The following is a 13,481-nucleotide window of genomic DNA, read 5'->3' as shown; positions in this document are numbered from 1 at the left end:
TACCTTCCCTCTCCTTCTCCTCCTTTGAAGTCCACTCCATTCGGCTCTTCTCCCCCATCCACCTCCGTGTCTCCGTCATCTACCGTCCCCCTGGCCCTACCTCTCTTTTTCTCGACAACTTCGCCGCCTGGCTCCCCCACTATCTTTCCTCTGACCTGCCCTCCATTATACTGGGTGACTTTAACATCCCCATTGACAACTGTTCTGACCCTGCCACCATCAAACTTCTCACCCTTTCCTCCTCCCTTGGCCTCACTCAGTGGACCTCCTCCCCTACCCACTATCTTGGTCACTCCCTCGACCTTGTCTTCTCTAACCTCTGTGATCTCTCTGAGTTCTCCAACTCTCCCTTCCCTCTCTCTGACCACCATCTCCTCTCCTTCACTCTGTCCTCCTCCCCTGCTCCTACCTCGCCTAAAGCCACCCTGACTAGGCGTAACTTTGATGCTATCGACCCCATCTCCTTCTCCTCCTCTCTTGATACTCTCCTATCACCCCTTCCCTCTCTGGCCTGCCCTGATCAGGCATCCTCTCTCTACAACCAATCCCTCACTACTGCCCTGGACACCGTTGCCCCAGCCTCTTCCATCCGCCGTCGTCGCCTTATTCCCCAACCCTGGCACTCTAAACACACCCGCTCCCTCCAAAAGTGCTCTCGCACAGCCGAACGCCTCTGGAGGAAATCTCCTTCCCTGGCTGACTTCCTTCACTTCAAATTCATCCTCTCCTCTTTCTGCTCTGCCCTGTCCCTCGCTAAACAATCCTTCTTTAAGTCACTCATTTCTTCTCAGTCCTCCAATCCCCGCCGCCTCTTTGCCACTTTCAACTCCCTCCTCTCCCCCCCTCCCACTGTCCCGCCTTTCCTTTCTGCTTCTGACTTCGCCTCCTTTTTCTCTTCCAAAATTGAAGCCATCAGACTGAACATCTCCTCCTCCCACCCAGCTCCCGCCACCCTCACCGCTTCACCTCCCGCCATCAACCATCTGTGGTGCTCCTTCATCCCCACATCAGGTGAAGAAGTTCGCTCCCTTATTCTTTCCTCTCCACCCTCTACCTGTCCTCTCGATCCCATCCCCTCGCACCTCCTTCGTTCTCTCTCTCCTACTGCCTGCTCTTACCTCGCACACCTCTTCAACCTATCACTCTCCTCTGGTGTTGTCCCATCCTCATTCAAACACGCTCTTATCTCCCCTATCCTCAAGAAACCCAATCTTGACCCCACCTCTCTTGCTAACTACCTCTCTTCTCCCATATGCCTCCAAATTACTTGAGCGGATTGTCTGCAGCCGCCTCACCAGACACCTCTCTGACAACTCCCTCTTTGACCCTCTCCAATCCGGCTACCGCCCCCTCCACTCCACCGAAACAGCCCTGGCAAAAGTTACTAATGATCTCCTTTTAGCCAAATCCAAGGGTCACTAGTTCATACTCATCCTCCTTGACCTCTCTGTGGCCTTCGACACCGTCGACCACCCCATCCTGCTGCAAACTCTTCTCTCTCTCGGCCTCACTGGCTCTGTCCATGCCTGGTTCACCTCATACCTTGCCAACCGCTCCTTCTCTGTAACCACGTCTGGTTCTTCCTCCACCCCCTCCCCTCTCGCTGTTGGAGTCCCTCAGGGCTCTGTTCTTGGCCCTCTACTCTTTTCGCTCTATACTTTCTCCCTTGGAGCTCTCATCTCCTTGTTCGGTCTTCAGTATCACCTTTATGCTGATGATATTCAACTCTACATCTATTCTTCTGATCTTTCCTCCTCCCTCCTCTCTCGTGTAACTGACTGCCTCTCAGCCATCTCCTCCTGGATGTCCTCATGCTTTCTTAAAATTAACATCTCCAAAACTGAACTCATTGTCTTTCCCCCACCCAGACTCTCTTCCCACCATAACCTCTCTATTGTTGTTAACAACTCCACTATCTCCTCTGTCACCCAACTCCGCTGCCTGGGAGTCACTCTCGACTCCTCTCTCTCTTTTGCCCCCCACATTCAATCCCTTGCCCAAGCCTGTCGCTTCCAACTCCGTAACATTGCCCGCATCCGTCCCTTCCTCTCTCAAGATGCCACCAAAACTATCATCCATGCTCTCATCATCTCCCGCCTCGACTACTGCAACCTTTTCCTTACTGGCCTCCCCTGCTCCCACCTCTACCCCCTCCACTCTATACTCAATGCAGCTGCGAGACTCACCTTCCTCTCACGCCGCTCCTCCTCTGCCTCCCCTCTCTGTCTTGCCCTACACTGGCTCCCCTTCCCTTTCAGAATCCTTTTCAAACTCCTTACCACCACCTACAAGGCTTTCTCCCGGTCTACTGCCCCTTACATCTCTAACCTCCTCTCCATTCACACTCCCGCCAGGTCCCTGTGCTCGGCCAATGATCGCCGCCTCTCCTCCACTCTGATCACCTCTTCCCACTCCAGAATCCAAGGCTTCTCCCGTGCTGCCCCCCTTCACTGGAACGACCTCCCTTGCTCCATCCGTCTCTCACTCAATCTGTGCTCCTTCAAGCGGGCACTTAAAACTCACCTGTTCCTCAAGGCCTACCAACCATCAACTTAACCTCTCATCTCTTCTGTTTCTCCCCTGGAACCTTTTTTCTCTCCGCTTTGCTTCACTGGCTTCCTTCTGTGCCTGATTTGTTTACCCTCCCTTAGGATGTAAGCTCGTATGAGCAGGGCCCCCCTTCCTTTCTGTCTCCATACCTATTCTTCCGCTCCGTCTCTACTGTATTTGCCTGCCTGGAGTTTCTGGAGTACTGGTACTTTGTGTTTATTGTTCTGTACTGTTTTACCCTGTATAGTCTACTGTTCGTACTGTGTACGGCGCTGCGGAAACCTTGTGGCGCCTTACAAATAAATGATAATAATAATTATAATAAAAATAATAATAATAATGTCTGGTTCTTTGGACTCCACACACTGGATTTCCGGTTCTTTGGCCTCCGTACACTAGGGGCCTGATTCATTAAGGATCTTAAATGAAGAGGTATCTTATTTCAGTCTCCTGGACAAAACCATGTTACAATGCAAGGGGTGCAAACTAGTTTTCTGTTTTGCACTTAAGTTAAATACTGACTGTTTTTTCATGTAGCACACAAATACTTGATAGCATATTTGTACACTGAAATTTAAAGTTGATATTTGTGTGCGACATGAAAAAACAGTCAGTATTTAACTTATGTGCAAAACAGAAAACTAGTTTGCACCCCTTGCATTGTAACATGGTTTTGTCCAGGAGACTGAAATAAGATACCTCTTCAATTAAGATCCTTAATGAATCAGGCCCTAGATGCCCCTTTTGGGCTCCATACACTGGATGCCCCTTTTGGACTCCTTACACTGGATGTCCGGTTCTGTGGGCTCTGTGCAATGGATGCCCCTTTTGCAGAATAGCCTGACAGCATCTGGGATGAAGGTCTGAAAACTCTTTCTAAACTTCTTGACAAAGGTCTGGGGATGGTGTTGGTGTATCACACATGCACTCAAAATTCACTCATCTTTCAGAAATCTAATTACCAATACAATTACAATACACAAATTGTTAGTAACTGTATAATTCTGAGACTTGCAGATCTGCGTGCCCTACACCTTAGACGGACACGAGGAAGCTCTAAACAGAGGAGCCTGACGAATAGAAAACTCTGCTCACCCGGGTTATAGTCAGAGTCCTGTGTCCAGGGCGACCTCCAGTTCTGTCTGTCCTTGGCTCAGGTCAGCAGTCTTGGTGTGGACCTCCAATGCTGTCGAATCTAAATCAGATTGTTCACCTGTAAGTGTCAGTTTATCAGTTATGAGCTCATCAGCTGGAGAGAATTAAATACACTGCATGGTTTGCGTGTACAATTAGCTCAGCTTTATTAGTTACAAGTCACTATCTACGCCCCAAAATGTTTTAATTACTCATGTTTCCTTTACACAGATGTTACTACATTCTCTCATTGTCACACAGGAGGTTGGCTTATCTCCTGTCTACTATGTCCATTGTTATAAGTATAGCCTTGCAAATAATGAATTACTCCTACAAACCAGGTGCATCTAATCTGTCTTTAAGCTATAACTGAACAAAATGGCTATAAGGCAACAAGATGGCGTAAGCTTAGCAAAATCACATTTCTCAACATCATCACAAAAAATACACAATTTTAACATACTTTTATATCCACACTGTGGGAAACGAGGTGCAGACTGGTGGAAGTGAAATTAACCACGTATTTTGTTGCATTGGGTTTGACATCTGTCAATCAAGCTAGATCTGGCGAGGAGTTTAAACTTTAAAATTTTGTGTTTCCTGTGCACTGGGTAATAGGTGGTGGTCAAGCTGACTGATCTAAAACAAAGTGGAACTATTGAAAATTAGTGCTAGAGATTGTCAAGTGAGAATTATACTGTTTAAATATTATTGCTGTCCTGACAAAAAAGAAAAGAAAGCTATATAACAGAAATATTTTGTGAGCATCATCTTGGATGAATGTATATTATTTATTTGTAAAACAGTTGAAATCTTCAACGATAAACTTTGATCAATTGTAAGGCATTCTAAAAGCCCATATCTGTGAGTGATCAGAGAAACATTTCCATGAGAGGCGAGAGTGTGCCCAGCTCCCATCTTCTACAATAACAAGAATTTAAAACAAGGTATTATTCTGGCTTCAGTGTGGCTTCCTGATCATGGCTCATCCAGGACCAAAGTAAGAGTCCATTTTTCCCTTACTCAATCGCTGAGAATCCTGCATAGGCAACAGATGCAAGCCTCCTGAATCTTCTGCACAAACAGTCTATATATATCTCTCAGATCCTGGACCTATAACGCCTCCTCTGTGGGCCTAAAACATGTTGTTAGATCCTCCTCTGCACTAAAATGCCTAAAACCCAAATCAACCTTCTCTCTTTTTCTCCAAATTCCAAAGCAACAGTGTCAATTTACCCAGGCTCTTCACCTTCCCCTCTAAAATGTACAAAAAGGGATAACTACTTCCCTTGGCTCCTGCTGGTCTCTCTCTTGTATGGTAGCTGATAAGGCACACCGGGCATAGGGCACAACCCAAGATCTGCGATCTCCACGTTTTTTTCCTCCATTGGTGTTCTTCTGAAATCCATCTGCTATATCTGCGATTACCATATCTTTGTCTTGGGACCAATTTTGGCTTAACTTTCAAAACAGTGATGATTCTCACACCACTACTGTTCTGCTTAGATTCACTTAGCTCTGATTTTCCCACTACCCCCTTTTCTGCTTCTCTGGTTGGAACTACTGTCACTTACCTTCCTCTAAATCAGTGTTTCCCAAATCCAGTCCTCACAGCCTCCTAATAGTGCATCTTTTCGATATCCCTGAGCTGGAGCACAGGTGTAGTAATTACTGATGGACACATTTTAAAAGATCCACAGGTTGTACTAATTATTTCACTGGTGATTCTGTGAGGTTGCTCTAATGGGCTAGATTGGTTGGGGGAAGAAGGGGGACTCATGGACATATGAACTATGCCTTAAATTTACTGAAAATATAGCTCAGACACTTTCAGGCAGGAGCCAGAGGGTCCAAGATACACCTGGTTTTTAAACACTTAGGTTCCCATGAACACTCAGGGTCATTACATTTATATGACTATTAAAGATAAAGGTTTGCAATCAAGTGTATCTATTCATTGTTACCTTTTCCTATACATCTATTTAGGACTAGAACTTACAGGGATCCACAGTTGTCAGTGTTTATTTTAAATAAGAAATGAAAAAATAATCTGTCCTTTAATTTCCATTGTATTCTTGAATCTTTTGCTTATTGGCTATAAATATACTATAAAAGTAAGTATTATATTAGATAAATTGTATTGAAGTATATATTGTATATTACAGTTAAACATCATTTTTATATCTACAAAGCTATCAGGTGCTTTAACAAATGCTTAGAGTTATGAAAATGATTGCATTCAATTTCATTCTCAATAATTTACGTACTTGGAGATCGGTAACCAAATATCATGCAAAACTTATACAAGCAGTTCTATGTTTAATTTTAGCTCAATATCATCTCATGTCACACAGCAGGTGTCTCATCCAGAATAAGCAAGAAGTACAGTGTTGGGTGGTTATGATGATTCTCTGACAAAATTACATGATTCTGAGACAGAAAAGATGGATTACACAACTTTACTTTTGTTATTAATTGCAATTTACACGTTGATGGTCATCGGATTACTTCTCAATGCATTTATAGTGACAAACAACTTCATTTGGTGGCAGAAGGGTCACACTCTACAAACTGTGGACATTATCGTGACCAGCCTGGGAGCGGTGAGGATCATTCTTCTAATATTATGGCTGCTTAATTCTGAGATTTTAAATCAAGTTAAAAACATTTTGGAATATTTTGCAATTGCAGCATTGTCTGTAGAGTTCTGCAGCCTGTGGTGGGGCACCGTGCTCTGTGTGTTCTACTGTGTAAAGATCACAAACTACAGCAACAGATTATTTCTGAGACTTAAGATGAACATCTCCAGGTTGGTGCCGTGGCTGCTTCTATCGTCAATGATGGTGTCTGTTCTCTCCAGTCTGACAAGTGGATGGTTCATGTTCTCAGTACGTCACATGAATTCTACACATTTCATCAATGGTACTAATGATGGAAATATAACTCTTGATATAAATTGCTTCAATTTAATCATCATCAACTTTGGAGGATCCTTCATACCGTTCCTTATACTTGGTGCAGCCATTTCTCTTCTGATTGTATCACTCCTGAAACACACCAGGAATATGAGCAGCAAAGATTCGGGATTCAAAAAACCTCAACTTGTTGCCCACATAATGGCACTTATAAATATGTCCTCTTTTCTGTTCTTTTATGTCCTCTGTTTTACAGGTATAATCTTGACGCCTTTAACCTTCCAGTTACGAAACCCATTATACAACTATCTGTGCAATATTTCCTATGTTTCCTACCCAAGTCTGCACTCGGTTATGTTAATAGTCAGCAACAGAAATCTGAAACGCTCCATTCTTGCTGTTCTCTGCTGTGTAAGGAAAATCGATCTTCATTAACACATTTTATACAACAATCTCTATTGGATCCTATGTAAACAGTAAGCTGACAGCAGACATAGGCTGTAATATAAATGGCAGTTGAACAGCAGCTGTAAAGTAACAATTTAGATACCATAGTTTGTCTGGAATACTGTTTAAATTAGTATTTACATACTTATCAAAGTATTAAACATCTTTAGATAGAAATAAAACAATCTGTCAGGAGAAGCTCTAAAATGATGGAGTTTATTGGACAATAATTTGATAGTGTCTTGCAGTACATGACAATAAATGTAATTTTGTAATGTCACTATTATATTTTGCTTCTCTGCTGCTAATGTAAAGGTACAAACAGTGGGGATAGTAAATTGAGCTCTAGTAAAAATATTTCAGTAGGAATATAGTTCTTTTAAGGACACTAAGTACGGACACTTAGCATGTTTACAAGGGGATCAAAACAAATTTGATGAGATATTTAGGAAAATATGTCAACCTGTCTATCTTCTTGATTTAACTATGTCAATTCTATGCAGATCTCAAACTATCAATTGAAAATAACAATTAGGTCATTTGCAAAATAGGAGCTATGAGGAGCTGGTACAAGGTTATAGGATGATGCATATATTATCTGTATGAAAAACAAATCTTCCACCCCTGGGTAATACTGCCCATCAAGTCATGCCCTAAATATTTCTACTGTTAGTAACAAATTATCATCTTCAAACCCATCAGAAACCTTTGCAATTAAAATAAGAGTTGCTGTTAAAAAATGAGTATAACTAGTTTAATTTTCTGCTGTATATCTCCAGTGACATTTTCCTCTCGTGAATATACTGTACATGGAGAAATCTGAGTAACATGGAGAAAACTTTTAAAGTTACAAAATACAGACAGAATTATAAAAATGTGCGACCAACCTCACAAAAAGACATTAGAGTAGCAGCTGAGAGAAGGGGTGAGTGAGGGTGGAAGTTGTGTCAATCACTAAAATGAAAGCGGAACCCAAAAAAAATCTGAACTTCCTCTTTTCATTTTACACAATAACATTATTTGAGGGTATTGATTTGAATAAAAGTTTTACTAAGACTTGAAGGAAGGAGTGGTCTGCAAGTGCATGGAGTACGACGCAGGTTCCTTCCTCTCCTCCTGTTTATATTCTTGATTTTAAGCTGTATTTTGACCCCTTTTTTACCAAAATCTTCTGGGTCTATGATCTTTGGCACTGGTCCTTCAGTCAGTGAGGAGTTCCTGGCGCATATTCATAGAGGTTGAGGAGGTCACAGACCATCCCTGTGTTCATCCAGAACTGCACTTGTGTATGGGAGTGGGTGTCCTTCTTGAAAACTGGACTTGTTAAAGAGTACCCCTTGGTCTCTTGTTTGGAGTCTGTCTGCTGCCCCAGATTTTGACTGTGAAAAGCCTGCCAAGCACCAGCTTGTCGGCGTAGAAGACAGATCATCTCTAATTCCCAACTGTCTCAGCAGTTGCCTGAGCACATACGTTGGAGCATCAGAGTGGAGGTACCATTTGTATTCAATTCACTGGGCAAGAAGCTTACCGGGGCTCCAAGGACTACTACTGTCTCATAATTAGTCATGTTGGAGCCTGCTTTAGTGTCTGTCTGATCATTACTAAGTTTGCTTATTTGTGAAGAGGACACTTCATACTGCATTTTTTCCTATATACATGTCAGTTCAACTCTTGGTGAATATACTGCATCATTTAAAAATCTAGAGTACTGAAAACTGTGGATATTTGTTTTCTGACAAGCCACTGAATATATACAACTGCTGTACTATTAATCATCCTCCTATAGAATCAATATAGCAAATGTTCCTTGTGTTTCTGCCTGATCATCAGTGGGTGACTCTTCTATATCATTTACATTCACAAGAGGAAATGTTGCTGTATTATTATCTTATACAGTGAGAGCATATTTTCTGGAAGATTAAAAGGGGAAAAGCTTTATATACACTATCTACTGTTTTATAATATGTAAATATGTTATATGAGTTTTCACAATTAGAATGTTATTTAATAATACAAACCATTTTAAATGAAGATACATCTTGTGTGCAGTGTTTAAATATAAGTTATAACATAAATTTGCTGTGTGGATTTAAAGGAAAATAAGAACTATATTTCTTAGGTTAAATCAGAATTACCTTTTCAAGGAGTTGATCAATGGTAAAAGCCATAAATAATGTTATTAAATGGTTATCCATACATTTGCAGACCTAGATTTAAATTATTCTATCATTTACAATATTCAGCAGGAAGTGCGTCCAGAGAGAGAACAATAATGTTTAATTACACAAAGAAGAAAAGAGAAATCTCTCTCCCATGAAGGATGCACTCTAAGTTCACATTTTATTATAAAATATAATTTTATTAAATTAATTATAACAACAAAAGTGAAATATTTAATAGATAGTAAAGAAGTGAAAGTAAAGTAAGAAAATGTGATTAAAAACAAAAAGTAATTTTCACCATACAACCTTGTAAAATGTTGTTCAAATTGTTTATATTCCATATTCTATTAAAGTGTTTCACAACAACTAGACTCGCATGTAGTTATTAAATATATTCTTGACTACAAAATATATGGCTATATTCCCCTATTGATACCTGTAAACATCTATCTATGCATATAATATAAGCTACTAAATCTAGGTATCTTTAATAGTACTAGGTAATAAATTTCCCTCCTCTCTATTATGATACTAGATCCTGCTGTTGGTTAAAGTATCTATCCCTCATAGACTGATACTGAAATGATACAAAAGTAACCAGCTGTTGCATCGTATTATGTAGTTACATTATATAATATTGAAACAATTTTGTCTCGTATTATTTCTAGTGAGAAGTTCAGTTTATAAATAAGCACTTAGTTTGTCAATTCCACAGTAAGAAATCTTACATTCAAACACTCTGCACAAAGCAGGGTCCAGCTGTGTAAATTAGATATCAGCTGTATATGAAGCTGCCTTTTATTAACGTTCCGTATCTCAAACTTGTAGCAAATAAATCTATATCCAGCATGTAATCTATAACTCTGTCATCTCTCATTAGGACGATGCCAAGCTATTATATTATTGCCCTGTGTAGTAGTAAACCTCAGATATTTACTTTATTAGTATTCCATTTAGAAGCCGCTCAGTAGAGTAATATTAAGCACTCCTAGGTCTCAAATTTAAGTCCTATTATATAATACAAAATCATTCATTACAAGTGCTTTATACTCTAAACGAAAGGTCCAGCTACATAAAGTACAACACAGCAGCGTGTCAGACTGCTATTAATCAATTACCTGGCTGGCAAATGTTCCACTCCTAACCCGTAAGTTCACAGTATGTGGGTAGCTTGTAACTGTTTTATTTTAACTAAATCAAAACTGGCTTCATATTGAAATACCAGCAAATAAACTAGGTCTCAAGTTTAAGTCCTATTATATAATACAAAATCATTCATTTCGAGTGCATAATACTCTAAACAGAAGGTCTGGCTATATAAAGTATAACACAGCACCATGTCAGACTGCTATTAATCATCCACCTCTGCAAATGTTCCACTCCTAACCCATAAGTTCACAGTATGTAGGTAGCTTATATCTGTTTTATTTTAACTAAATCATTCCTGGCTTCACATTGAAATACCAGCAAACGAAACGATCCTTTGTGATATTACCCTCTATGATAGCGGAAACTGATCTCATTTATATTTGTAAATAATTCAGAGGCCACTCATAGATCTTATCTCATACTAAGGCTGTTTATAATAGCATCTTAAAGAAAATAATAAAAAAATAATAATTATATACTCCTATCTACGCAGCCATTAGGTTAGTATTGTTAAATATTATTTTGTTTTAAGGCCTCATAAAGCCTTTGTTCAGCAATTTATTGTAACTTGCATAGAAATATTATTTGCTAAAAGAGATTATTCATTTTTCTGCTGATTTGCAGTTTTACAAGATGTAAGCCCATGGCCTCGAGGTTAAGCTGACATAGAGAACTCCAGAAGAATATATCAAGATATGAGAACAATAAGTAGCTTCATGTTCAGCTCGTAGTGGGGGAGCTGTGCCCTTGATGTTGGACATGGCATATAGGAGATGAACCTCCAGCTCCCCTTGAGATAAAAATAATAGGCTCATCTGTCCTTAGGAAGGGGAGAAAGTAAACATCTCAAGAATACGTGAGAAAGTTAATCAGTAGCGCTTCTCATATACTTAGTATGCTTATGACGTAGGATTCATTTATTCAGTAGGCTATAAAAACTTGTATCTTTGTATCAATAAATCTAAGAATATTCCTTGTATACAGAACTTGGTCTGTGTCAATTCTCTCCAGCTGATTGAAGCGCTTCCAGATATACTTGACACCACAGGCAAACTTGGATCAGAAATTTAGATCTAACAACTTGGAGGTCGCCCCAGAGATTCGCTGTCCAGCTACAAGACAGACAACGGCGGTTTCCCAACACATTGAACCCCAACATCCGCGGTCAGGAGATTTCTACTAGTTGGTCTTCCTAGTCTGGGTCACCTCATGTCTGTCTGAGGTACCTGACACGCGAATTTGTGAGTCTCAAGTAACATCTGATTAATATAATACAGTACTAACCCAATTTGTTTACTATAAATGTATTGTTGATTAGATTTTTGAAAGATGAGTGAAATTTGAGTGCATGTGTTTGTGCCTATTGTATGATGTATAAAGGATAAAAATCACACAAACATTGATCAAAGAAGCATGTTATGGAATAGAGGGAATTAGAGAGTTACTGTTTTGAACACTGAGTAAACATTTTAGACACCATCCCCAGAGATATATCAAAGAAGGGAGATTCTGTAATCTGCCCAAAGTTTAGAAAAACTCAAAAGACCTTCGTCCCAGATACTGTCAAAGAAGCTATTTAGCACAGACATCCAGTACAAGGAGTCCACAGAATGGGAGGTCCACTGCAAGGACAGCCCACAGAAACTAGATAAGAGTCCCGATTTGGATCAACAGAATTCTGTCAATATGGGAAATATAGATAGTAAACAGATATATGACAGCAGCTCCCTCATAGATATGATGCACAAGGACTTTAGGAAATGGGGGAGTAGAAGGTCTGCAGGAAATTTTTCAAGAAAGCGGATATAGCCAAAGAAGGAAGTGATATGTGTGGATGGAGAAACAAAGCTGTTGCAAGGGGTAATGGTACAAGAACAAAGGGGTATTGAGATCAAACCCCAAGAGATTGTGTGGCACAGAAAAGTTAAGAGATCTGGAAAGTCGCAATATATGTGGATATGCTAAATACATCAGAAGCTGAATGATGTATCAACTGTTCAAAAACTGATCCAAATGATATAATGACTAAAATAATGAATCAAGTAGGTTGTATATTATAAATGTATGTTTGATGTTGCGCAGCTGAAAGAGTGAATTGTGCCCCTCCTTTATTCTGTGTAAACGATTTCAGTGTGTTGAGATAAGAAGCACTCTGTTTTTTGTTATCTGACAATGTATGTAAAATTGATAAAATATGTTGAGTGCTGAGTGATAATAACATGTTGAAGCTAATTTGTATTTAGTCTAATGCTGGGACTTGTAGTTCCACAGCAGTAGGCTGGAAGATATCAGTTAATTTTTCTCTCTCTGTATGCTCTGTATTACTGCATGTGAGGGAGATCCGTGATAAGTTCACGCTGTTTTGAAACACACTTACCTGTCCCCATTCCAGATCTGTCTCGGCAGCGTGGTCACATGACACGGCAGGCGGGGAATTCAAAGATGCTCTACAAAAACTCTGCTCTGACGCCTGGGCAGCGTCAGAGCAACTTCTTCCTGTTCCTGACTAAGTGTTTCCTGTGATCTCCAGTGAACCTTGCTGATCTTCCAGACTCTGTTCCAGTGTACCAGACCAGGCTTGTTTGACCACGTTATCTCTTTGCTCCAAGTGTACCAGACCCAGGCTTGATTGACTACGTCTAATCTCTGCTCCAGTGTACCAGACCCTCGGCTTGCTGACCACGTCTAATCTCTGCTCCAGTGTACCAGATCCCGGCTTGCTGACTACGTCTATATCTCCCACATCCTTACCTGTAGAGGCAGACCAGTGGACTGCGACCTGCGTTCCTCCGCGGCAAAGCCCATCCCACCTTGCGGCGGTTCTTGGTGGACACCAGGGGGTTCGTTAGACTCCAAGTACTTCATATTTATTACTTATTACTGCACATTACACAAGTGTTACAGTTTGCTCTGACCACAATATGGATACTTCGGGAGACCCTTCTCCTATGGATTTGCTCCAACACCTGTTAGGAAGGGTAGAGAAGCAGGAAGCCAATCAGGATCAGTTGCTTAAATTTTTACAAGGACTGTCAGCCCGAATGTATACCTAGCAGTCAACCTTAGTAGCGTCAGGGACGGCATCAGCTCCTATACAGGCTCTTACTGTCATCGCCTTACCTAC

General features: G+C 40.7%; 1 protein-coding gene across 1 annotated transcript; it reads left to right on the top strand.

Moving 5' to 3' along the window:
* Positions 1-6,176: 6,176 nt before the first annotated feature.
* Positions 6,177-12,776, top strand: LOC142143073 (taste receptor type 2 member 40-like). Its single transcript, XM_075200787.1, has 2 exons — positions 6,177-6,998; positions 12,750-12,776. The coding sequence occupies exons 1-2, from the start codon at positions 6,177-6,179 to the stop codon at positions 12,774-12,776; spliced, it is 849 nt and encodes a 282-aa protein (XP_075056888.1).
* The last annotated feature ends 705 nt before the right edge of the window (positions 12,777-13,481 follow it).

This window comes from Mixophyes fleayi, chromosome 3, assembly GCF_038048845.1.
Source record: "Mixophyes fleayi isolate aMixFle1 chromosome 3, aMixFle1.hap1, whole genome shotgun sequence".
In the NCBI taxonomy this organism is placed as follows: Eukaryota; Metazoa; Chordata; class Amphibia; order Anura; family Limnodynastidae; genus Mixophyes; species Mixophyes fleayi.
This window is presented reverse-complemented; position numbering and strand designations above follow the sequence as displayed.